Source organism: Alligator mississippiensis, chromosome 2, assembly GCF_030867095.1.
Source record: "Alligator mississippiensis isolate rAllMis1 chromosome 2, rAllMis1, whole genome shotgun sequence".
NCBI lineage: Eukaryota > Metazoa > Chordata > Crocodylia > Alligatoridae > Alligator > Alligator mississippiensis.
Window position 1 is genome coordinate 61,753,873 of NC_081825.1, and position 26,894 is coordinate 61,780,766.

The window sequence follows — 26,894 nt, forward strand, 5'->3', positions numbered from 1 at the left end:
CAACTCACCTCTTCTATATATGCTCTTTTCTCTGTGTGTGCATGTGTATGCATGTATTCACTTTTGCATATAGCCTGAGTTTGGAGAGTGATTTTCAAAACATGTAACACATTTTGGTGAAAAAATATTTTATAGAAAGTCTATTGAAACTGTGCTTTCAAGAAATTTTGAAACTTCTTCCTCTTCACCACATGTGGATAGTCTCTCTAGCTTGCATTGGAAGACAGGCTGAGATCAACTTTTATAATCCTGTCTTACCGAGCACAATCATTCTCAAGAGAAACACAACTGTCTGTTGAAGATGAAATATCATTTGAAAGAAGCAACCGTAGTAATAAAGTTATACTGTTTAGTACAGCTTTTTTAATCTACAGGTGTTAAGGTTGCTTCAGAGAGATATATAACATTATTTTTGGTTTTCAAATAGAAAAACAGAAACTGCATTGACTCAAGGTCATACAGGACCTGCTTCTACTACTCTTGATTACTACTGAACAGTGATTTATGTCACAAGTAGTTTCACTGGCTTCCAGAAGACTATCCCAGAATAAGGTACTACTCAGCGGGAGCATCTACATGTCGCCCTATGGAGATGTTGTTATGGTGCCGTGCTTTAGTACTTCCTTTTGGAAGTACTAAAGCATGGTGCAGTAACCGCCTGTACTGCGCTGTGCGTGCAGCGCATGGTTAGTTTTCGCTGCTACTTCACCATAGCAGAGCGCTAAAACAGAGAGCATGCTGTTACGGCAAAGTAGCTGCCAATCGTGTGTAGACTGATGTGATCACCACATCGCCGTAGCGCATCGTATGGCGATGCAGCGCATCACAACTGCCACGTAGGACCATGTGTAGAGGCACCCAGTATGAACAATCATGGCACAATGAGGTTCTCAGTGGGAACAACCAGGAAAAGAACCCAAATTTAAAGCTCCAGGCCTTCTCTATTGATTGGGCCATGCTGCTTCCTCTCCTTATCAGTGAAGGAACCCAAACTGTGATTTTTCTCTCACCCCCAAAGATGAATCATAGCACCTTAGTCTAGACACAGAAGCATTTCTACTGGAAACATGGTATTCACTGGAGGAGGAAAGAAGAATTTAAGACTTGTAATTGCATCCCTGTCTCCAATAACATAACCTACTCTACAAACTCATGCAGCCTCTGCTGAAAAAGCAACAGCCTTCACATTCCTCTACATTCATCAGCCTTGCAGTAAAAAATAAACAAGGCAATCCTGACATCCTGCACCACACACAATTATTTACAGCGTACCTCAGCCTGGTAAAGCATAGGGACAAGTAAGAAATATGCTTGGAATTGTTAAAATTACTAGGATTAGTTGGTTTGACAGTCACAGTCACTTCACAGACTAAAAGTTTACACAACTCTGCAGCTCATCTCAATGCTAACAATTTTTTCTTTCCTTTTCTTTCCTTGAAGAAGCAATTCCAGAAATACCTCAGATTTCTTACTTGTATCTTTCAGCTTTGCTATACAGCATTTTCCTTAATCACATAATTCAAAGAAAATAATGAAGGAAAACTGACCCTTTCAGTTGCAATTGTAAGGAAACATCACTGAGATACTTAAATGAGTTCAGATAATATTACCCCTTTACCACAGTGCAATCTTGGAATACCAAAACAGTGAATCGTTTGATTTGGTTATATTCTGTAACATGTAGAGGAAGGAAGGGGAAACATCTGAAGTTATTTTTATTTCTCTAAGTTCTCTGGTTGTACAGCGTGAATGCTAGGGTGGGTCTAGCATTGTCTGGAGCCTGTCAGGGTCCCTTTGCATAGCCTCATTTCCTTCTTCCTGTGGCTAGGAAAGATAGTTAAGCATGAGAAACTATTGTTTACAGTAAAGGACCATCCTGTTCAGTCCAGAAGCTCTTTTCTTCCTCCTCTTTTTTTTTCTTTAAAACAGGCAAAGAGCCTAATTCTGTTCCTACTGGGGTCAATATCAAACTCCAACGGATTTCAACAGAATCAGGATTGGGCCCCAGGCTACTCAAATTTTAGATACTTTAGACTTTTGGCCAAGAAAGGTTTGCATTGCACAAACTCCACCTTTAAATATTTTTAAACCCTATGAAGACCATGCCTATACCTACTTACAACATGGAAAATACCTTCTTGAAAGGAAATGTAAAATAAAAGCCCAACTTTCTTCCAGTAACTTTCCTCATCCCTCACAGTCCTGCCAGAGATGACTATCATGGGCTTCCCAAAACAGGGCTGGAATACATGGTCTACAAGTATAGCCCTTACATCTCCTATTTGTATTACTTTTTCTGTTGTCCCGTCGGAGCAGATAAGAGAACTGGCTTTAATGACTGACCCAAGCCAGGAGTATATCCAGCCAAAGAACCTGGGTTTTTTGCTACTGTATAGTTCAAATATCTCCCTGCGTATTCTAAAAGTTAGCAATATGAGCTTTGCAGCTTAGGTAAAACAAAAATGATCACCTTCCACATTTTAACTTCTCTTTAGAAAAACAGTATTAATGGCAGCCAGTAGAACTCCAGAAAAACAAGAGCTCTCTATATGTATGAACCATTAAAACAGCATATTCGTATTTTCCATAGCCACTGCAGTGGTAAAGGTCTGAGCAAAGAAATCTTGCTGTAGTCCATCAAGACAAAAAAAAAGTCTGGGCAAATCCTAGAAGTTACACAGTGCAACTCTCTAGGTGCACTGGCTCATTAAACTGGTGGAAAAGGAATCTTGATAGATCATCAGCAACACACTGTTTGCATAAAATGTATTTCAAACCCTAAACTGCATCTACGGCTCCTAATCACAAGTCTTGAAATAAATTCCAAGTCTGTCTGCTAAACAGCCTGATAACTTTAATCTGTCATCTGGTGGGCAGAGGGGTGGGCATCTCTTGGAAATGCAGATCAGGTAACTCATAGGATACTGAAAGCATCTGCTGCAACCTGAAAGGCTACATCCTAAATCAGACAATCTGCAGGAATTAATGGAGGCACCTATGCTCTGGATCAGCAATAGTCTGCTGGCCAGATGGATGCTGAATGAGTCAAATATCCAGTTGCTGATAGATTTACATCCAGTGGCTGCTCTGCAGTCTGCTTGGCTATCTATTATCTTCCCTCCAGTTTATGGCAAACAGGATTAAAAAAAAAAAGGGTAACTTGACTGGCAGTATCAGCCCTGCTGGGAATTTCCTGATCAGAGAGAATTCAAATAGGTGGTACTTACTCAGGTTAAAAAAAAAAAATCTGTAAATCGACAGCCAAGATAAAGTTATCTTTTTCCTGCCCGGGAACCTACAGTGTTTTAAAACCTGGTGCTGCCTCAGGGGAGAAACAGAGTCTTCTGCCAGCAAGGGACCTATGTAACCCCCCCCCCCCCCAACACCTTACATTGGAAAGCCTGTGCAACTTTATCTCAGCTACATAGTTGGTCCAATCAAAGCTCTTGCTCTGAGAAATCCTGGCTTCTTGGTTAAAGAAAAAAAGAGAAACACTTATTAAAAAAGAATAGAGGGGAAATAGAAGAGGGTTTATTTTATTTGGTTTTCCTTTTATTTTGTAATCTTTTTTCAATGGCAAACCCGTTCCAAATTTAGCTGGACAAAGCCCGGCAGTCAAGCTCCACATTCTGCCTGAGCGGGACTCGGTTGTCAAGTCTGCGCCACCCTGCCACGGGGCACGGACCCTCCCCGCCTCCCGGGCCCGTCTGGGGCTCGGATACTCCCCAGACCCAGGCAGCCTCCTAGGGCAAGCCCCAGGCTGGGGGAGACCCCGCGGCTCGGCTCCCCCGTCTCGGTGAATCGCAGGCAAAAGGCTGGAGGGGAAGAGGCGGCTTAGCCACCCTCCTGGCGAACGCGCCTGTCAGTGGCAGGGCTGGGGGTCATTAGCCGGAGGGAGAGGCGCTCTTGCCGTCCCGGGGCTCCGCACAAAGGCCGGGGCCGCGGGGGGTTGTTTGCTCGCGGCGGGAGGCGCCTGCTCCTGACCGGCGATCAAAGGCGCCAGGCGTCGCCGCCGGCCGGGCACCAGGCTGCCGGATAATGACGGGGACTTCAAAGGGAGCGGGGAGACGGCCCTGCCCGGGCTCTGCCCGCTGCCCCCTTCGCCGCCCCAGGCACGGTCGTGGTCGCGCTCCCGAGCCGGCCGGGAGGCTCTGTCCCGGCGCGGAGCGCGGGGGAAGCGCCCGCAGGGGCCCGGCGCGGAGCGGGACTTACGTGTCAGGATCATGGTCTCCGGCCGCTCCCTGCACATGGGGCGGGGGCGCGGGGCTCCGCGGACCCGGCTCGGCTCGGCTCGGCTCGGCTCGGCTCAGCTCCGCTCCTGCGCGCCGCGCCCTCGGCTCCTCCGCCGGCTGCCCCGGGCCATCGCGCGCGCGGGCTGCGGCAGCCTCCGCAGCCACTTGCAGAGCGCCTCAGTGCCAGGAGCCCGGCCCGGCCCGGCCCGGCCCCGCCTCCCCGCGCCCCTCCCACTGGCCCGCCGGACAGGAGCGGGGGGAGCGGCTCTCAGCGGGGCTGAGGCTTCACGCGGCGCTTTGCTCTGCGTCGCGGTTTGGTTTAGGTTTTTGGACCGTCGGCAGTGCCTCAGAGCAGATCTTCAGCCAGCCAGGAAATTGTACTGCCCCTGTGGGACATCTTTGGGCCCATCCGGCCAAGCAGGTGTGGATGTGAGAGGCCACGAAGGTCGCAGCGTCCCGGCTGAGAATCGCGGCAGTCCACAGCAGCAGGCCGCCCTCGCCCCGCGCAGATCCAGGCCGGGCGCCCCCCCATGCTTGTGCACGCAGCGGCAGGAGCCGGCCTTCCCCCGGCCCCCCAAACGAGCCACTCGTGGCTCCGTCCCCGGCTGGCAGTGCCTGTTGGTGGACCCCTTCGCTTCCACGCCTGGGGCAGTCGCCCCGCTCGCCCCCCACTTGCCACGGCACTGACCGTGCAAGTCTCCCCCTTCTTCCCTGCCAAGACCAGGGTGAGCCCTAGATCACAACACCAGAAAAGTTTCACAGGGGTGTTGGGGATGGCAGGGAAATGCCTAATTCCCACTGGGCATTTGCAGCCTGGTCCTATTTCTGCTTGCATTTTTTTCCCCCAACACAACCTGCATTTCCGCAGTGCCCCCACATTAAATCCGCAGTCGAAGCCCTGAGAGGAAATTTGAAACAGATCCTCAAACCGGTTCCTATCGGTGGTGGCAAGATCATGAGCTGCAGTGAAGGGCTTGTACAGTGCAACTGCTCAGGGTAGCCCACATCTGATTCACAAGTCAAACATTTCTCTTTTTTTTGCCTCATTTTGACCCAACTTGGAGCAGAAGGCTTTGCCAACACTGAGCTGACAAGTGGGAGCCACACCTCTCTCTTAGCCAGTCAGGGAAAGACAAGTTCGCTAATAACTATCACCCTTGCAAGCCATGGAGGGCAGCTGTTAATCTCCAGAGGCTATGACTTCAAGCCAAATGAGTCATTGGTTATATTCCTGCCTTTGCATTTTTGTTAGCTGTAACTTCTAAGACATTTGAAATTTTGAAATATTAATCAGAGCACGTGTCGCATTAGGTGGGCCTGCAAGGCATTTTCTCTGCTAACAGCTTTCAAAAAGGGGAGGTCAGAATAGTCAATACTGGTTTAATTGCTTTGATCTTTATTTACTGACTTGCAGTGACAGCTAAGTGTAGTGGAATAAACTCTTCTTCTCTGTTAGAAGGATCAACCTGCAGGGCTCTGAATAATTTTTCCCCCAAAGAAATGTTACTGCAAAGGAGAGTGCTCTTTCAGCTTCTCCACATCATATGCATGCATCATATGTATTATCAGCACCATAACTTGTTTTCAGGGGTGGATCCTGTCATGACCCAAAGGTCTGATTTTTTGTGTGTGCTTCGGCACTAAGAATTATCCCCGTGGGTTTACAGCTTCATTGCACGGTGGAGTTTTGCTGCACAGAGAACCCGCGTGCAAGGGAGAGAGTTCCCGCCACTTTGCAGCTGTCTTTGCAGGGTGCATTTCCTTTGCAACACAGAAATGCAGGGTGCAAAGGAGTTCCTGCTCTTCGTATGCAAATTTGTGTCCCGCTATTGGCTACTGCTAAATTATTCTCACGTGGCGGCTAGCGATTGGCCTGCTAGCCGTATAAGAGGCTTGAGCAGTTTCCGCCTAAGCTGAAGAGGACTACACATCCATCTCGTGGGGACTCTGGGTGTGCGTGGCAGGGTAATAGAAACCCTGTGTGTTGCTCAGAGGAGTTTGGCGGCCTGATCCATCGCCCACCTCTTCCCGTCTTCGAGCGGTAACTTTCTATAAGATGTATCGATGAGTTTTCTATTTGAGGCGCCCTTGTCCTGGGCATCCGGAGTTCTGTCTGCGTGGAGCCTAGCAAACTCCACGTGATTGTTTGTGTTTTCTGTTGTAACCGCAACTCAAGCAAGCTTTTCAGCCTGCACTGCGACCATCTCGGTGTAAGTAAACAATCTCAAAAATCAACCATTAAGTGTCTGTGCCTAATTCTAGCTCGGCGCCAGCCCTCTCCAACCCGGCCTGCCCGGGCTGCCGGCCACAGCCCGCGTGCAGAGCGACGAAAGGGCCCAGGGTTTGACCCAGCCCGCACGGATCCAAGGGGGTGCAGTCACACCCCCCCCTTGTACCATGTGCTGGATAATGGCTGGATCCAGCTCTCTACAGACCTGGATGCCTGGGTCTTCTGAAGGATCTGGGCAGGAACTGAGGTCAGACCACAGCTGCAGTGGGGGGGATGAGGAGTCAGAGGGAGCATAAGGGGTGGGTGGGAGACACCTGTGGAATGGGCAGAGAGCAGGAATAGAAAGGGTGAACCTAGAAATGTACCGCACTCAAGCCTGGATCTACCCGTGGTTGGTTTAATAGGTTGATTTAACTTAGAGAGGGAGGCAGGCAGGGCACCAGCCCTGGGACGCTATCTTAGTAGGGTGCCAGCATGGTTCTATCAGCCTGGCAGAGTCTGTGCCCTGGCAGTAGAAACAGCCCTGCAGTGTTGCTGTTGCAGCAGCAGCAGTCGGATGCATACATACCATGCTGCTGCTGGAGTAACAACGGTGCATAGACCAAACTATAGAAGAAGCTGTTGGGGACTGTTTTTGAGTTCCTGGAGTAGGTAAGACTGATTCCCCTCTGGTGTTCAGCAGCACCCCCCAGGGTGCAAACCCTCCTCACTGTCCCTGACTGTCTCAGACATGGGGATGGGGGAGGTAGTCCCAGAGCCACTCCTGCCAGGGACGGCAGCAAGTGGCTATGCAAGGTGCCAAACCTGACCAGGGACAACAGTGGCAGCAGACAGGTTCCCTCTTTCTGCTCTTGCTCTTGGCCAGCAGAGGGCATGCGAGGTGGTGAGCAGGAAGCCGGATGCCGCTTCTAACCCCAGCCAAGCCCAGCAGTCCATGCAGATGCTGCCCACAACTGGAGCCCCCCATGCTGATGGGGAACACCTGATGGGACCAGGTAGGGAGCAAAGGCAGAAAAGAAGGACCCACCCACTGCCACAGCTGCCCTGGGCAGTCTCAGGTCCACTCTTGCCTTACTCCAGCTGGGGCTGTTTCAGTACCAGACTCTGCCAGGGATATCAGTGGCAGTGGTCAGGTCCCTCTTTGTGCCCCTGCTCTCTGTCTAGCCCATCCCCATCAATGGCAGCTGCCATCCCAGGGCTCCAGCTATGCCTTGCCCCATTGCCTCCCATGGTGCGAGGGGCAGTCAGTGGCATGTACCTCACCCCCTTTTCTTTAAGCCTGGATCCTACCACTGGTTGGTTTAATAAGTTCATTTAAAAACTTTATTGAGAAAATGTTAAGAATAGAAAATTTTTGTATGATACCATAGAGGCCTTGTGCCCAATAATCACATTAGTTCCTGGTTGTAGGATTATAAAGCAGACTTAGGCATTGTATTTAAAAAATACAGTACACTTTTCCTCAGGGTAAAATAGTGTTAAATTTAAAAAAATGGTAAGATAGGCAAAAAAACAGGCTTGCCATGCATGGTAACCACATTAGTACTTCACTTAAGCTCAGCCAAAAGGCTGAGATCAATGATAACCAGCCACTAGGTCACCATAACCAGAAGTGAAAGGTTCTGTCTCGGTAACAATTTCCTAAGCTATCTACTCCCTTGTATAGTTTCTGTTAATTGTTTAAATGCTCTTTTCTTGCTAGTCGCATAGAAGACCAAAATGACTGCTACAGACTATACACAGATACAGATTACTTGGTGGCTGCTTAATGTAAGTAAAAGAGTGCTCTGAAATTCTGAAAATACCTGCATACCATCAGATACCATGATTGACTCATTTTATTCCAAACCGGCCTCATATTTTATATTAACTGTTGTTATTTTAAGTTTTTGTTGTTGTTTCTGCACTGTGATCTGTCAGGTATAAAGTATACGTAGTCTGGTGCCTAAACAGGCGCTTTGCCTGAAGAATAAATATCTCCCCTTTTTGCAGGCTGCTAACTGTGGTGAGCTGGCTATTATAGTGTTGTTTCTGGAAACTCCTACACTGCTCCAGTTCATTAATTTACTTTAATAGTCAACAAGAGAATGGAGCTGCACTTTATCTTCAAGCTTAATTTTACATGCATTACCAGCTCAGTCAACTACTTCTTCCTATCTTACCCAATTCCAATTCCTACTGGCTCAATCAAATTTACCTTTATTTTTGAATGCTTCTTGTACAGCAGCAGGTTATGCATTTAAAATGCAGGTCTGGCTCATAAAATGCAGGGCCCTTAAAGACCTTAGTGCCCATGAAATAATATTTTCCACATAGACTATTCCATTTAGCATTGCAAGTATACTGCTCCAAGCAAGACAGGCCTATGATAAGTCACCAGAGGGAATTTTATTCCCAGCTGCTGAACAGGCAAGGTAATACCTCTGTACTATACAACCCCGTTTTAAAGAGCCCTGTTTGTAACAACCCCCACTTTTAACTATCCCAACAGCTGGAACTGATTTTATTATGGTGCATCAAACTGATTATTAGTATAACAAACACATGCTTTTAATGAACTTTTCTCCCAGTACCAGGGTAGTTCATTACAATGAGGCTGTAGTGTTGTAACTACGTCTCCTGTTTTTGTTGGCTACATTCTTGGGCAATTACAGGACACAGTCATCATGACACTGATTGGAAAAGGCTGATTACGCATTGTAATGTACTATGACCACCTGAATTAGAGAAGACAAACTTCTGCAGAGCTACTTCAGCAGAAACAAGAAAAAGACCATGAAGGAGGCAAGCCTGAAAAGAGTCTTCACATCTGGGAAACATATTCTCAAATGCTTTCTGTATGAATGTGGGGGAACTGGAATCAGGATTGCAGGGAAGGTAAAAGGAAGAACAATAGTTTTATTGACATCAGGGTTTTGAAGAAGGTGAGATGAAGAATAACAGTGTTGCTGATGTTCCTGTTGTCTGTGAAAGAGCCTGGAATGCTCTTCTTAAAAATTAGAGCTTGTTTACACACAAGTTGCACTAGTTTAATTTATATTGATGACAGAATTAAGTTAAATTGGTGCATACCCTTGCATAGACGCAGGTTTGTTTCTAATTAATGAATACTGGTTGTAATATTTAACTCTTACCTGTAAGATCAATGTAATTCTTAAATTAACTCGAAATGGTTTTAAATCAATTTAAATACTACAACAGTTTAACTAAAATCTTGTCAAAATCACATTATTTCTTAAAACAGCACAGCTCCAAAGTGTTGAGAGCTTGGGAAAGTACCATTCACAAATTTGGGTTATAAACGATAAAGCATTTTAGGCTTGATTGCAAGACTTTGGGTGAGCACTTACACAACAGACCCATTGGGCCCTTAATAAAGTTTTTTCTGTTCATGAATGGCTTCTACCTAAAAATCACCTTTTCACTCATCCCAGATGCCATATCTTAAAAGTATATCTTTACTGCACTTTTGCATTAAGAATACTTACTTAATAATAATCTCCACTTAAACTGTTCGAGATCTTTGGATACTCTTTATATATAAGAATGAAGCCTTGTACCACTCATATTATGGTGATAAATATTATTATAGTTCTAAACATTTTGCAGAGGAGTAAAATGAAGAAAAGTGAGATTTAAGTGATTTGAAGAAAGTTGCACAGACAGCCTGTATCAGAGCCAGATCTTCTGAATCTTTGACCTAAGTTTTAACCACAAGTCCAACCTTCTACTTTCCTCTCCAACCTTCTACTTTCCTCTACTAGCAATAACTGTAATTTACTATCTAACTATTGTTCTTCTTGGCAACTAGATTCTACAGTGATGAAAGCATTAGAAATATTTTAAAATAGATCACTTGCACAGCACTGTAAATTCACCCATTTTTTTTAGATACAAGATATGTCATGTTTCTGATCTAAGGTAGACAAGGCAAAAAATGACAAGTCAAGGGAGAGACAGTTTCAATAAGATGGGGCATATAGAGATGGTTGGGAAGATTAAAGTATGAAGGATTCTTAGGATAAATGGATTTTAAAAAATGGAATTTGAAGAAAGGGAGAAAATCTCTTTTCCTTTCCACTTAGAGTCCTATTTCAAGAACAAAATGGCATGAAAGGGGGGAGAAACAGAGTGTGAGGAAAAAGAAGATGCAGCACACTGAAGAAATACAGAGATGGAGAATGACTCCTAAGGAACTGAAAGCAGAGTGGAAATTAAGGAAAGAATATTAAGTCCTTTGAAAGCAAGGATGAGGTGCTTATGTATGAAACACAAAGAGTCAAGGAGCTGATAATACATGAGGTGTCAGAGTGATCTATTAGGATTTAAACTATATTAGGAGTTAGCATGTTCACCCATAACATTGTGGAAGAAACCCTAATTAATAGGGCTGACAAATGATTAAAAAAACGAATCATAATTAATTGCAAGATTTAAAAAAAAAAAGTTGCAATTAACCACAACTTTAATTGCACAGTTAAACAATAGTTAGCACCCACCACCCAAGAGCCCAGAGCCTGTGTGCCCTGTGGCTCCTCCCCACACTACCAACAGCAAACAGCCCTAGCCCACTCCGTGCCTGCTCCAGACTCACCCCGGCTGGAGCCAACCAGCTGAAACACACGCGAACAGCCCTGCCCCTGGCCTGCCCCACACCTGCTTCAAACTCACCTGCCTATGCTGAGAAGTGGCAGTGGCTAGGCAAAAGCTGCTCTTCAGTAGAAAGAAAAAGCAGCCTCTCTCCCTCACCACTGCTGCCCCTTCTTTCTGCAGCCACCTGGAGTCTGTGCCTGGGCTGCCCTGTAGCTCCTCTGCACTGCCACCACTGCCCTGCTGGGTGGCCTGGAAGCAGCAGTGATGGGTGCAGAGAGGAGCCATAGGGCAGCCCGGGTGCGGGCTCTGGGCAGCTGCAGCAAGAAGGGCCTGGCAGCGGCTGCCACTGCTCAGCATGGGTGGGTGAATCTGAAGCAGGTGTGGGGCAGGCCAGGTTCCGGCTGGTCCGGAGCTCATCCACTCCGCTGGTCAAAATGATATGTGCAATTAACGTGATTAAAAAAATTAATGTGTTGATTTGTTTTTGTGTTAATCATGCAAGTTAAACTGTGATTAACTGACAGCCCTACTTGTATTTTCCTGAGGCTGACCAAGTAAATGTATTTGGAAAGATTAAAAGTGAGGCATCAGCCTTGCATTAGGAGGAAAAGAGTCTTGAAGGTACTCATTCCACTTGAGACCTGGATGTTTACCAGGCCAGGGTGTTTACTAGCAACAGCCATCACTTATTTGTCTTCAAAGAATCACTAAAACTACAGCCTTTTGTGGCCCAGGCTTTAAATATTTTTATCTACTTAATTCATCAGCTATTAAAAAAGCAGGCATTCACATGGTAGAAACATGGCTAGTTCCTGATGAATGTACTGATTTTAAACTCATGCCTACTAACTGAAGCAAGTTACATTCTCTGTGGAGTATTGTTATCCTTAATACAATCAAAGAGGTCTAGATGGATGGTGAAATAATTGTAAAGGCTTGCCCAACAGGCACAATTATTCACTTTAATAGGTGAATTCTCCTTCTGTTTTAACCACATAAGGGAGTGATTCGTAGGATGAGAACTAATAACGACTCCATTGTCTTCCCTTTTCCCTCTAAGGCCTGAGTGCCTTAATAGTTAACTATACTATTGCCATCACTTCTCTTTTAAATAATGTGATACAGAGGAGTCACAACTTGTATCTGGTCATCTGACTTGCAGATACAAACATGGGATTGTAAGACACATGACTTCAATTCTAAATGCTAGTATTAATATCCTCCCAGCAACGGCATGATAGATTACAGAGCGGTTTCAGTTTGTAGGAGTTACCAGGCCTCTGGCTATAGTCCTGGCTTCAGTGTGGTCTTAGGTCTTTATAAATTCTGTTTCTACACTCTAAAGGACCCCAGTAGTCTCAGTGAAATAACAACTGAGGTCAATTTTCAAGCACACAACTTCAATGAAAATTAATAATGCAGAGCGGAAAATAATTGTGCATCCTTCTTTCTTTTTAAAGCTTACTATTATTTCTTAAAGATAAGATATATGTCTTGCTTTCTGAGAAGAAAAAATGTCTCTCATTCTGCAAAAACCTAAGATGATATATGTTTAAAGTAAATATATAGTAAAAATAGACTTTTTATCAAATTTAACTGATGGACTATCTAGTCTAGTAACCTTTCTCCCTAAGTAACTATTTTAGATGCAGATTCCTTCAAGGAAAGAAATTCATTATTGTTATGCTATGCCATATTAAATACTGTCTACATGTGTTTGTGTATATATGAGAGAGTGTGTAATTTATTTCTGATCCCGGCTGTTGATCAAAATGAAACCTAGATTTTTATAAAAGTAAATCAAAATGCTAGTAAACTTCTGCTTTACGTTGTGTATATATAATCTATAATTACATGTATTTTACAGGTAGGGATAAGTGAACTCTTTTTGCTGATTCCAATAGACTCAAAAAACACGAGTTAAAAAAAATTCAGCTTGAACAAAAACATTACTAGGTTTGTGCTTTTTGTGACTCAATCTTAAGGGTAAGATAATAGTATGTTACAAAAGGAGGTACATTTAATGATTTCAGGAACTTGAATGGTAGATATGGATTGCATTTGGATGTCTAAGTCTACTTAGATATATAAATCTACCTTTTTTTCAATCTAAGAAAATAAGATTTGTAGATTCAAACTTATGTTGCTTACCTAAGAAAATTAGGTATTGAGGTTAGCTCATCCTGGTTCTTAGGAAATAATACAGGAAACATTCTGTCCTATGGGGGAGACTGATCAAATCAAATAGATCAAATCCTCCATAACTTGTGGCACACTGGTATTGACAAATAACAGATGAAACCATACTCTGCCAATGCCAGAAAATATAATAAACTCATAGATTTTGTTGATCAAGACAATAGTCATCATTATTAATTTACAAATGGACTCTGCATGTGGAAAGTATCAAGAAAAATCTAAGGGCCAAATTCTGAACATTACCTGAGTGCCTCTTCTATGTAGAAGAGAAAGTCAGAAGGAAATAGTCTGGCTTCTTGATGCAGTACCTAGCCCCAATGGAAGCTGGGGTCCTACTCTAACATGTGTTGCTGGAGGATATATTTTGGAGAGCTTTGCTCTGCAATACCACCTTGCTCTCGACTTGTGTTCACCAGGGGCTGGTACAAGAGCTAGCTTTACCTCCTTTGTCACCCTTGTGCATCAGGGGAATTCTCCGCTGGCCAGTTAACATCCACAATCTGTCATTTTGCAACACCTGAGTAGCACAATACAGATGGGGTGTATGGGAGAATCCAATGCTGAGCTGCACTTACTTATCACCATCAAGATGCTGTTATTCCCCAGTTCTACACACACTTACTTGTATTCATAAATTTTCTCACATGCATTACACACCTTGTAGGTGCTTATGGCAGCGGTTGGCAATCTTTTCAGGCTGTGGGCTGGTATGACCCAGCTCAGGTCAGAGGCAGGACAGTAGGCACTTGGACCCGGCTGCCACTGCTGCTTCTCCCCATGCTACAGGGGAAGTGTACCATGCCCCCTACTGCTTTCCCCCACTGAAGCATTGCTATTTCTTAGTGCTGCTGAAGCCCTCCACTGCCAAATACCACTGAAGCCCCATATCTGTGGGCCAGATCTAATGCATCTAATCAGATGTAGTCTGTGGGCTGTAGGTTGCCAACCCCTGGTTTGTGAGATTGGGGTCTTACATACAAAGACAAAATCCAGGATCCAAATGTTATTTCCCCTCCACTTCCATCAGAAAGAAACTATGAGATATATTTCCATGAAGAAATTAATAATGAATATGAGCAATGATATAACTACCGGTGTAGCTCTGCTGACTTAACAGAACTACATTCATTACACCCATGCCTCAATGCCTATGTTTTCTTCTTTAGAACCTATCAGTTTCTTTTTCTACCTAAAAGAACACAATATAATAGAAAAAGTGTGCAATTGGAAAGGCACCATGAATATTTGAAAGGTAAATATTCATCTCACTAATGTGGTGAGTACATATTGGCAAATAATTTTTATGCCAGAACATCACCACAGTCTTCAATGCTGTTATTCCCAATCATCATAGTCTAGCCCATGATGTCAAATTATTTTTAATTTTCTTTGCTTAAGCATGGTTAACAGGCTAATGTCATGACAGATATATAAACATGGGAACACAATGTTAATGTAATTCTAATAATAACCAGGGACTGGCATAAAAATACTACTTAACTCTCACTATCCCCCTACAAGGCATGTAAGTACATAGGAAAAGATTCTGGTGTGCACAGCGTAAGACTTATAGCTCAGGGGAAGCCTTATACCTTAGCTGAGTTCTGGTCTGGGACTGCTTTGGGGATTTGTTGTTTTCTAGGTCAGGGCTGTCCAATTCCTGAGTGAATATGGGACATAGGACTCTTGTCCTATGCCAGTGCCCCTTTGCCCTGCACTCCATGCTGCACTATGCCATGTAGGGCCCCTCTGACCCACTGTACTACGTGGTGTCCTTGAGTCCCCCTGAGCCACCCAACTGGGCTCCCTTGGCCCAAGAGGCTGTGCTTCCCCACCCTTCCCCCAAGGATGGGGCAGGAAGCAGAAGCTGGAGGAGCAGGGAGAGCCTGGAGACTGGGGTGACAGCAACAGCTGGAACAGTGGGGGGAGCAGTGCTTGGACCAGGAACCTGGGGGCTGCAGGTTAACCCTTTGGGTGCCAGATGTGGGCCATAAGCCACCAGTTGGACAGCCCTGCTCTATGTATCGGCAGCCTTCTCCATGGACCTTACTAACTGCAGTGCCTGTCTGGAATCTCAAATCTACTCCCTGCACCACCTGCCCACAACCCTGTCTGTGGCTTGACTTCTCCACAGGACTTATGAACAGGTCCTGGAGAGACAGTCTTCCTCAGTGCTCCGCCAGTGAAATCTCACCTGATTGTCTATGTGGTTCTGGTTTTACCCAGCATAAAGTGACTATAATAAGGGTGAACCCATCACTCATTCAAAAAAAAGGGGAAACAAAGGCCCAAAATAAAAGTGACTTGTTCAGGGCCACAGTGCCTTTGGATCCATGCTTCTCTCTCTACACATAGATCATTACATCCAACTAAAAGAAAGAGTAAAGTGGTACAAAGAAAGCACTACTTTGTCTGATATAGAATAAAGAATAATCAAACAAAGAATAGCTTCATGATGTGTTATAAGAGAAAGGAAATGCATCTTACCACTGGGATACATAGCAAATAGGAGACTTTTTAGACTGAAGCGCTTATTTTCACTATATTGTTGTTACTATGACAGCAGTTAAACTATTATTGAATTAACACACTCTTCCTCTGCCATTTTTAAACAAATAGATTTTACCTTACTTTGAAATCACTGCTTTCCCATGCATTCCAGTGGCGAGATGCATTTCCTATGTCTCATTCCATTTCCCAGTGGGAGATCCAATCTTATGAAGTATCTGAAAAATGTCAGTTCTCACTGAAGGAGACAAGAGCACCATTCACAAAGGGTATGGGCTTGGATCTGAAAGGTGCTGACGGTTCTGAGCTTCCACTGAAGCCACTGCAAATTGCCAGATTGGACCTTTAATGAATACACTGCAACAGTGATAATTTTCTTCCCCCCCAACGGTGTAAATACAACATAGGTTTGTTTAATCACGTAAGTGTCTCCCTGTGCTACCATGTACATGTAATCTTGAAGCATGATGCACTGTCAGAAGCCTTTGTTTCATTGCTTTGTCCCAACTAAGTTCAGCAGCACTGAACAGGGGAAGCAGGGTCTACATTTGCAGCAGATTCGCCCCCAAGATTGGGGTTTATTTTTTAGCCATAATGTTACAAATAATCACAGAAGTTTTCCTTCAAGTGTGGCATGTTTCTTCCCTCCCCTCTATTTTGAATGATCCAAAGCTTTGTTGTTAAATGAGCTCTGTATTCATTAAACTTATTTCCTCTGCAGGAAATGGGCTTATGCATACACCTGGACTAGTGGACCAATGAGGTGAAAGGCTGCTGCTGTTTTAGCCTTGGGGAATCTTCAGGACCGAGGAAATAATTTTAAACCAGTGACTCAATAAAGTATGATAACAACTGAAACACAGTCTCCGATGGTTAATTCCATCACAGCATTCATCAAGGAAAAATAATGTTTCAGAAAGTATTTGAGACATTAGTCAAGACACTAACTGCAGTGAATTTAAGGTAACCTTACTGGAACATAAAAGAGGGAGGAAAAAAGATTTAATATTGATGATTCAAATTAATCAGTCACCTAATACAAGTCAGTGCAACTCTATTTTCTTTTTCTCTTGCAAACTCATGGACAAAGCACTGGAGTAGGATTATTCTTCCTATTGGCCTCTTGGGCTACTTTGGGCAAATCTATTCCTTTCTTTGTACTTCAATTTCCCATCTGTAAAATGGGGATAATACACTTATCTCCTTTGTAAAGTGCGCTGAGGGCTGCTTGTGAAAAAGTGCTACATTGGAGTGAGGCATTATTATTATCCTGTGTTGGTAAAGTACTTCTTAAATTTTATTTTACCCAAGTAAATGCTTCCTTCCCCTAGCTATAGAACTATTCTTCTCAGCCTTCATTACTATAGTATGTGAGTACCTTCTAATAATGCATTAAATTAAGTGACTTGCATTTGCCACATGTGGGTCTCTCTCATCCTATATATATATATATATATGCACACACTAATCTGCACTCACTGGAGAAAGCAAGGAGGAGGAAGTGCATGTTGTTTTTGGAGTGTAAGGTGCTAAATTTTGGGATGGTCCTTAGTTCCTGTGGGACTTCACGTTTCAGAATAGTCCCCAAGAAAGCTCTGGCATGGCCTTATGATAACAAGAGCTTCAGGGGTGGATTAACTAACCACCAGGGTGGGTGGATAAAAATCAACATTTTTTTTTAAATTAAAAATCAGATGTTATTATTTAAATCAGTTTTTTATTTAATATTTTTATATTTTTTGTTAAGATGCTTTTAAAAAAATAAACATATATAAAGATAGTTTTAATTTAATCTATGTTAAAGCTCAACTATATATCATGGAATAGGGATTATATCTTCTAATTATGTATTACTTGAGACAATATATTCATGTAACCTTTTTAGAAGTTTTATAAATAGGTCACAACAGGCCATGTGCTATATATGGGGTTTCCAGAGGCTCCTCTATAGATAAGTTTAAAGAAAACCACTCTACCCAATGGGATTCAGTGCTCAGTCTAGAAGATCCCATTAAGCATCTCTGTGATGCTTATTTTTAGTTCTCAAACTGTGGATTTGTCTCTCCAGAGATCATTGGCAGACAAGGTTCTTTGGGTAGATGTGATATCTTTTATTAAACCACTAAATAGTTGGAAAAACTGTTCTTTGCAAGCTTTCGAGCACATATGCCCTTCTTCAGGCACAGGGAGAGTTTGTTGTCTCCAGAGATAACATCCTTGTTAACAGCAGTATATAGAGATGAGAGATAACAGACCTGATTATCCACCCATCAGCCCTATTCTCTCTCTGCAAGTTTGTGTACACACAGTCAAGCCCTTACCTTTCTCTAAAAATGCAGCATTTCAAGAAATTAAATGAATAAATGCTCTTTTTGTAGAAAACAATCATTAAAGCAAGGCTTTCTGAGCAGTGATTTAAATAATGATTTAAATCACATCCACCCTGCTAACCATGGGTTGCATCTTGGAGCTATAAGTGATTTTTTAGATAAGTGTCCCAGACCATTAAGCAGATGGAAGATAAGAATCAAGACACTGATTTTGACTTACTGTTATACAGTAAGGAGAGGAGAGGATACATATGTTAATGGTTGCCCTGTGTTGCTGAGAAGACATGCTACAGCATTCTGAACTAGCTGGAATTTCCTGCGGACTCGATGGCTTCATTCCCAGGCAGACTGTGTTGCTTTAGTCTGGATGGAATCAGACAAAGTGGTCCACAAATAGGTCTAGTTCATTATTTACCTGCATGGGAGTGAATCTCCTGGCTAACTGGAAATGGTAGAAAGTGTTCCTTATGGTTGCTGCCATGTGAGAATTTCACATCAGCAAAGAATCAACGATGTCTTTTGTGTCTCTTAGTATCCCCTTTCTTTATTTTTCTATTTTTTTGTCTTACTAAGGCTGCTTCCTTGCTGTTTGCAATTTACCTGCCAACTCTGTTTGCTTTGAAATGGTTGCAAATGTCCTCTATAAGGGCTACTTTGATGGATTCAGTGACTGAGAACAGTCAACAGCAATGGAAACAAGAAGCTACCTAGCAACTATCACTGAACAAGAAAACCTTCCTCTACACCAAAGATTTAGCAATCTGCAGAGGAAAAGAAAGCAGAGTAGAGAGGGACTAGCTGTCATGCCAGGGATAATAGACTGGCTCTGTACAAGGTTTTTCAAGAATTAATGGGACAGATGAAAGTGGTTTAGATATGAATAAGAGCCAGAAATATCAGGGCAGAGGGCCAGACAGAAAGAAATAGCTGTTCAGCTTTAAAGAATAGACTGGTGAGATGACGGGGATGAATGATTGCTAGTGAGGGAAATAGAAATGGTGGTGGGATCAATGTTCCACTCAATTAAAATTTTTGACTCTTAGGTGCATGACTAGTTTAACTAAATAATGTCTCTTCTGTTCTTATGTCAGTATGTTATAGAGGGCAGTGTTCAGTAATATTTATATATTTGATGTAGTATCCTGAAACAACTGAATGAGGATTGTCATCTAATGCATATTAAAAAAATTAATACATACTCAATGGGTGTGTCTACATGAGACACTACTGTTTAGCATCTATTTAGTATTAGCAAATACTAAATAAATGTTCAGTAACTGGAGTTACCACACAGTAGTGCTGGCGAATGTCTTTTAGATGTTGCTATTGTGCAGTAGCCTAATAATACTATGCAGTAGCATATTAGCACTGTCCATGCAGTGATGTGCTACTGCATAGTATTTTTTGGCTATTAAGCAGTCAGCATCTCATGTAGACGTGCTCAGTTACACATAAAGTAACATGGAAAACATTTACTATGTTTAATATTTCAACACCACAGTCCATTATGGATAGCTTGCACATTTTTTTCTTTTGCAATCTAATTTTTGCAATCATATCATTTTACAGGCAAGCTTGGTAAACAGGTTTGCTCTTGGGAGATTATTATAGTGAGATTTACCCTGGAGCAATTTTATCATGTCTAAATTATGAATACCACGAAAGAGATATTTACTTGAAATGAAAATGAAGAATGGCCATGTTTTTGTGGGCCAATAACATTCAAGGCTTGTGGGCCAATAACATTCAAGGCTTGTGAGTCTCTTAATATCCAGAATAGTAGGAATGAACAAAATAGGAATGAACGAATAGTAGGAATGAAATAGTAGGAATGAACGAAGTGTCCAGGAGCTCCCTCAGCCGAGATATGGAAAGGAGCATGACTTGCAAGTACAGCTTGTGATAGCCCTGAGAGGATGGGCACTATGGTTTAGCCAGGGGGCTTTAGGTTTGTGTTACAGCCAGGAGGCTTGAGTTTGTTTGGCTTTGTTATTACACTCGGAGGCTTGGGTGAGGCTGTAGGGGTTGGAGGAGGCCTCATAAGAGGGCATAGTGTCCTCATAGGGACCCCAGAGAGTGTGGGGTGCCCTAGCGCCACAAGGGCACATTATTGTCATAGCGCCAGGGAAGGCGCAGCTCGCACGCCAGTGCGTGAGCGCCAGGAGGGCGAGGAGCGCAACCGGTGGGTTGCAGCGCCAGGAGGGCGAGGAGCGCTGAGACCCCAGATTGCGTGCGGGGTACATAGACCCCAGCCCCAGGGAGAGGGGCGATTTGAGTGAGAAGCCCCGTGGGGGCACGACGAGCCCCAAAGAGGGGGAGTGCCACACCGTGTTATTGAGAAGCCCCATGGGGGCACGGCGAGCCCCAAAGAGGGGGAGCGCCATACTGAGGAGCCCTAGAGAGGGGCCATATCGAGGAGCCTGAGACGGGCATAGCGAGCCTGGCCGCAGGCTAGTGCGGCAACACCCCTCAGACCGAGGCAGGGCGCTGCGGTTGCCCCTGAGAAGACAGGGAGTAGCAGCGCGGTGAGCCAGGGTCAGAGAGGGTACCCGTACGGTTGGCCGGAAGGGCCGGGGCCCGCTAGGGAGTCCCTGAGCGGGACCGCACCATCAGGAGAGTCCCAGTGAGAAGTTGGGTGCGAGAGAGAGAGCCCAGCGTGGGCTACACTTTAGGGGAGGCCCAGGAAGCGGGCATACAGACCCAACAACGTCTATTACATCTGCGAGGCTTGGGGTGTGGTATTAGGGGCTGGTAGGAGCCACGCATAGCCCATAAGGCTGGGGCGCTTGGGTAGCGCCCATCGTACGGGGAGACCCAAGAGGGGTCCAGGAGCTTACGTGCCCGAGGAAACACAAGGCAGCCTCCCTATTACATATTCCATCAAGACGTGGTGGGCGAGAATGGAGGGTGCCCTCGGGCCGAAGTAGCGCGGTGAGAGGGCCTCAAGGAGATCACGGCCCTCCGTGAGGACCCCGCCATGACAATCTACAACAAAGTTCTCCATTACAACCACATCTGCTCCGATCTCACTGAGTGAGAAGCACACCTTAAAGATCAGGAGGACTGTAATTCCTACAATTACAATACAATCCCAAACCTGTAGCCACTCAGATCAACAAAGCCAGATTCAAACCCTGCTCTGGCCTGTTACAATACTAATCCTGGAACAAGGGCAACAGTCTGTCTGGTTGTTACCTATACCCAGCTTGAACACCTTAGATACATCATTAATAACCACCAACTCCTCCATTAGTAACCACCAGCCTCTCCTGGAAAAGGATGCCTGTCTCAAGGTATCCTTCGGAGACAAATATGTCCTGGCTTATAGGCAGCCCCCTAACCTCAAACATCATCTCTCAAGCAACTAGCTACCTAATTCCCAGTCTCACTGAAGCACTAGGCCTTGCAACAGACCCCACATTATATATATCATCACCTGAATACAGTGCCCCTCTGCTGTCTACATTGGACAGAATGTGTGTTCTCTACATGAAAGAGTGAAAGACAACTGTTCTGACATCAGCTGCAAAAACCCCCGCAAGCCCGTGGCAGCACACTTCAGCCTTGCTGGACACTCCATCACTGACCTGAGGGTGGCTATTCTTAGATAGCAAACTTTTCAAAACCAATTTGAATGAGAAACTGTGGAACAAGAAATCATGCAGAGACTCGATTGTGTTAAGTATGGTTTAAGCAGGACCTACACATTCTTACCCTACAATCTTTGTTCCTGTAGGTTTTCTGCTTTTTTGTTTGCCCCTCCCAGCATTGCCTCCTTCCCCCTCTCCTCCCCTGGCCTGTTTCCCTTGTCTTTTATATCTTACTTTCTTTCTTCTTATACTTTGCTTTATGCATGTCCTTTCACAGTATCTAATGAAGTGAGCTTCAGGTCACAAAACCTTGGGCTATATATCTACTTTGGTTTATCTATAAGGTTCAAATATATCCTGTTTTTCACTAAATTTCAGACTAACATGCTAACTACATCGCCTTTCACATATATCAAGCTATTCACATTTTCATACAAAACTCTTAGTCACTGATGTAAATTAGTCCTGACCATACACACAAGTTATCTGATACATACTAGATATAGAAATATTTGAGAGGTCCTTAAAAATCCTAATAAAAAAACTCATCTATTGGATCTACTGTTTCTGAAACCAGTGTTGCTAGATGCTTGACATGGTGGATAGATGAACAAGGACAGGGAAAATGATAATGTTGTTTGAAAAAGTAACACAGAGTGAAGGTCTAATTTCAACCAGCTGACTTTTTGCCCATCCCTTCAGGGAGTTACAGTTAGTGTGGTACATACCCCTTGTTAAGTTCACTCAGATAATGGGATATCCAAGACTCCCCAGTACACAAGCTAGACTACTCCCTCCTTTTGAAACAAGAAACTTTACATCACACACATAGATTTATACTTCTTGGGAACAACATGAGGGTAGAAAAACAGTCTCAGTTTTCTTTGCTGAGAAATCTTTATATTTTCTAGGTACAGAGAGCCTATTAAAAACTCGAAGATTAACAGCATTGACTAGGATCTGATTTCTAGGCAGGAAGTATAAACAATGACTTGAAAGGTATAAATGCACAACTTTCCAACTGATTTACCAGTAGCTCTTTAGAATCTGTCATGCATGTCATATTGACCTTACAAACTTAATTACCTAAGCTGTAAGAAACTGAATGCCTGCCTCTCAACTCCTTGATCAAGACAGCATTAAAAGTAAACCCCTGTGGCATAGCATATCACATATGGATCATCCTCAAAAATAAGGATCTAACAACTTGGAGTGCCTAAATTTGATTTAAGATTGCTGAAGTAAATCTGCACTGGCTCTTAGAAGTCAACGGTTATAGCAAAATGAAACTGTGAGGGCTGAACCAGGCCTAACATCTTCAGGGTACAAGCAATGGATGCCTAATATTGCTGACCACAAATGTTGAAAAATTATACATAACACCCCCCAATGTCATGAGACTGTTTTAAACATTAGATTTTAAAAATATAAAATTTGGCCTCTTATGCCTAGGTGACTGGTAGGGGGGATGTGGGGCGGGGGGCACATGCTCCTCCCCCCCCCGACAGGGCTGTTCCCACTGCCATCTCCACTGGCAGCGTCTGCGGATGCTCGCCAGCTCCACCCCTATCGACAATGCTGCCAGCAGTGTCTGTGCGAGCTCACCAGCTCCTTCCGTGCTGCCACTGCCAGAGTCTGCAGATGCTCGCCAGCTCTGCCCCCGCTGCCAATGCTGCCAGTGAAGTCTGCAGGTGCCCCCCCCCCCAACTTAGGAGGCACCAGTTGCCCATGCTCTTATGCGCTCTCTCTTTCTTAAATGAAAGCTGAAATTCTCATGTAATGACGTCTGGAGGGGCTGGGTAATTAAATATTAATAAAAAATTGAAACATCGTGCAATAATGTCAGAGCTGGTAACAGTGTATATGCACTTGTACATCAGAGAGTTGTAGGGCAGTAATTCCTAAACTTTACTGAGTCAGAAACTGCCTTCTTAAGAAACTGGTGTTTCATCAGTTAATTTCACAACAGAGCTTTATTGTACAATCATAGAATCATAGAAAATTAGGATTGGAAGGGGTCATCTAGTCCAACACCTTGCTCAAAGCAGGATCATCCCCAACCAGATCATTCCAGCAAGGGCTTTGTCAAGCCAGGCCTTAAAAACCTCCAAGGACGGAGAGTCCACCACCTCTCTAGGTAACCCCTTCCAGTGCTTCACCAACCTCCTCGTGAGAAAGTTTTCCCTAATATCTAACCTAAACTTCTCTTGCTGCAACTTGAGACCATTGCTCCTTGTTCTTTCATCTGCTGCCACTGAGAATAGTTTAGCTCCATCATCTTTCTAACCTTCCTTCAGGTACTTAAAGGCTACTATCAAATCTGCACTCTGTCTTCTCTTCTGCAGACTAAATGAGCCCGGTTCCCTTAGCCTGTCCTCATAAGTCATGTGCCCCAGCTCACTAACCATTTTGATTGTTCTCCACTGGACTCTCTCTAATTTGTCCACATCCTTTCTGTAGTGGGGGGCCCAAAACTGTACACAGTACTCCAGATGTGGCCTCACCAATGCCGAATAGAGGGGAATAATTACTTCCCTTGATCTACTGGCAATGCTGCTACTAATGCGGCCCAATCTGCTGTTAGCCTTCTTGACAACAAGGGCACATTGTTGATTCATATCCAGCTTATTGTCCACTGTAATCCCAGGGTCCTTTTCTGCAAAATTGCTGCTTAGCCAGTTGGTCCCCAACCTGTACCAAGGCATGGGATTGTTCTGTCCTAAGTGCAGGATTTTCCACTTCTTCTTATTGAACCTCATGAGATTTCTTTTGGTTCAATCCTCCAATTTGTCTAGGTCACTGAATTCTATCCCTACTTTCCAGCGTATCTACTACTCCTCCCAGATTGGTATCATCTGTGAACTTGTTGAGGGTGGAATCCATCCCATCTTTCAGATTGTTAATGAAGATATTGAACAAAACTGGCCCCAAGCCTGACCCTGGGGCACTCCATTTGATTCTGGCTGCAAACTAGACATCGAGCCATTGATTACTACCCTTTGAGCCTGATGATCCAGCCAGTTTCCTATCCACCTTACTTCCTTAACTTACTTGCAAGAATGTTATGGGAGACTGTATGAAAAACCTTGCTAAAGTCATGGTACATCATGACTGCTGCTTTCCCCACATTCACAAAGCCAATCATTGCATCACAGAAAGCAATCAGGTTGGTCAGGCATGACCTGCCCTTGGTGAATCTATGCTGACTGTTCCTAATCACCCTCTTCTTCTCCAAGTGCTTAGAAATGGATTCCTTGAGGATCTGCTCCATGGTTTTTCTGGGGATTGAGGTAAGACTGATTGGTTTGTAGTTCACTGGATCCTACTTCTTCCCTTTCTTAAAGATGGGCACTATTATTTGCTCTTTTCCAATCATTGGGGACCCCCCCTGATCGCCATGAGTTTTCAGAGATAATGACCAGTGGCTCTGCAATCACATCAGCCAACAGCCAACTCCTTCAGCACCCTCAAATGCATTACATCTGGCCTATAGATTTGTACACGTCCAGCTTTTCTAAATAGTCCCTAACCTGTTCTTTCATCACTGAGGGTTGCTCACCTTCTCTCCAAACTGTGCTGCCTCGTGCAGTAATCTTGGAGGTGTCCTTGAAGTGATACACAAACTCTAGTGCATGGGCAGCCACCTCCAGCATGCATATCTGATAGGACTGTGTGAAGCTTCGGTCACTGACGCGATTCAGAGATTTGGCCCGATTTGGCAGCTGAATCTCTGATTCTAAATTGAATCAGGAGACCCATTAATCTCTCCAGATCAAATCAGAAGCCTCCGATTCGATTCGGAGAGATTCAACAATTTGGCCATTGACATAGCTTTACATGTTTTTTCTACATACCTCAAGGTACTAGGAGCAGCTCATGAATGCTGAGATGGTGGGGCAGATGGAGTGTCCCACAGGTGCACGGCGGGGGTGGGGGCGGTCCCCTACATGCTCGGCTTGGCGGCAGACCCAGAAGTGGACCAGAAGTATTTCCAGTCCACTTCCGGGTCCACACTCCCTCCCCTGGCTTGGTGACTGGTGCCTCCTGGGTCTGGGGGGCACCTAGGGCCCTTGCACGGCCAATCACCAAGCCAGGGAGGGCCGGGGGTATTCCCCACGCACTCAATAGTGGACCCAGAAGTACTTCTGGTCCACTTCTGGATCTGCCGTTAAGCTTGCAGGGGACACCCCGCCCCCCTCCACCATTCCTGTGGGTCGCTCCATCTGCCCCACCATCTCAGCATTCATAAGCTGCACCTGTTACATTGAGGTATGTAGAAAAAACATATACAGCTATGTCTATGGCTGAATCACTAAGCCTCTGAATCAGAATTGAATCTTCAGATTCAGATTTGGCCAAATCAAATTGGGACAGTGATCTGAATCAGCAAATTGAATCACTGTCCCTTGAATCAGGCCGAATCTCAATCCGAATTGACTGCCTGCTTCGCACACCCATAATATCAGAGAATGGCATACAAAGACATTTTGCTTGGCATGCACACCTCGGGACAGATGGCATGGAAGGGGCCATGGCTGCACTGCCACAACAAGGATTGGTCCCCTTACAGCTCCCCTGCCATCTGCCTGGAGGCATGCATGCACCTCTCACTAGCAATGAGCTCAGCCAGGGTCAGTGGACCCCAGTGCAGCTGCTTGCAGCCTCTCAGCTGCCTGCCACAGTTGGCCCAGGCTCTGGGCAGGCCCCTGCCACCTGCTACAGAGCAGCAGGCAGCAGGGAAGCTAAAAACAGCTGTACTGGGGTCCACAGAGTCCTAGCCTGGCTCATTGCTGATGGCAGGTGCACTGAAATAAAGATGTTTTGGGGGACAGGATTGTTTTTCTGCATTAGGGGAGTCACATTGTAATAGATTTTGCTCACATTTAGCTCTTCACTTTGCCTCAACCATTGTTTTCAATATTTAAAGCATTTTTTATTGGATAGTTCTCCAACTAGCAGAGTTTTGGGAACCTTGCTGCCTCCAGTCACTCATGGAAGTGAATTTTAGGGTATTTTGTTATTAACTTAATTATCAGGCATTTGAAAAGCTACATAGTCTTTCAGGTGTTCTTGCAATCCCTGTAATACCTCACATATAGCACACATTAAGGACCCTTCTGGCTCTGAGTGCTGTTTTCCCCTACCTGTTGTTGAGTACCCACCTGGCTGCTTCTCCCTTCTACAGTTCTCAGGGGACAGGATATAGGCAGAC

At 44.5% G+C, this 26,894-nt stretch overlaps 1 protein-coding gene and 1 long non-coding RNA gene across 6 annotated transcripts in view; one reads left to right on the forward strand and one right to left on the reverse strand.

Annotated features, from left to right (window-relative positions):
• The window catches only part of DLC1 (DLC1 Rho GTPase activating protein), a 426,468-nt gene that overhangs the window by 50,937 nt on the left and 348,637 nt on the right, over positions 1-26,894 (reverse strand). The window contains exon 1 of one of the 5 annotated variants that reach the window (XM_014594886.3): positions 4,213-4,400. The exons of the other annotated variants lie outside the window; for them this stretch is intronic. Coding sequence (XP_014450372.1) covers positions 4,213-4,249 — 37 coding nt within the window. The 5' untranslated portion in view covers positions 4,250-4,400. Of the gene's footprint in view, positions 1-4,212; positions 4,401-26,894 lie in introns of those variants that run through there. 5 annotated transcript variants of the gene reach the window in all.
• LOC132248554 (uncharacterized) lies at positions 7,499-12,490 on the forward strand. The gene is made up of 3 exons (XR_009459775.1): positions 7,499-7,757; positions 8,165-8,232; positions 9,117-12,490. It is a non-coding gene; the product is annotated as an uncharacterized LOC132248554 (long non-coding RNA).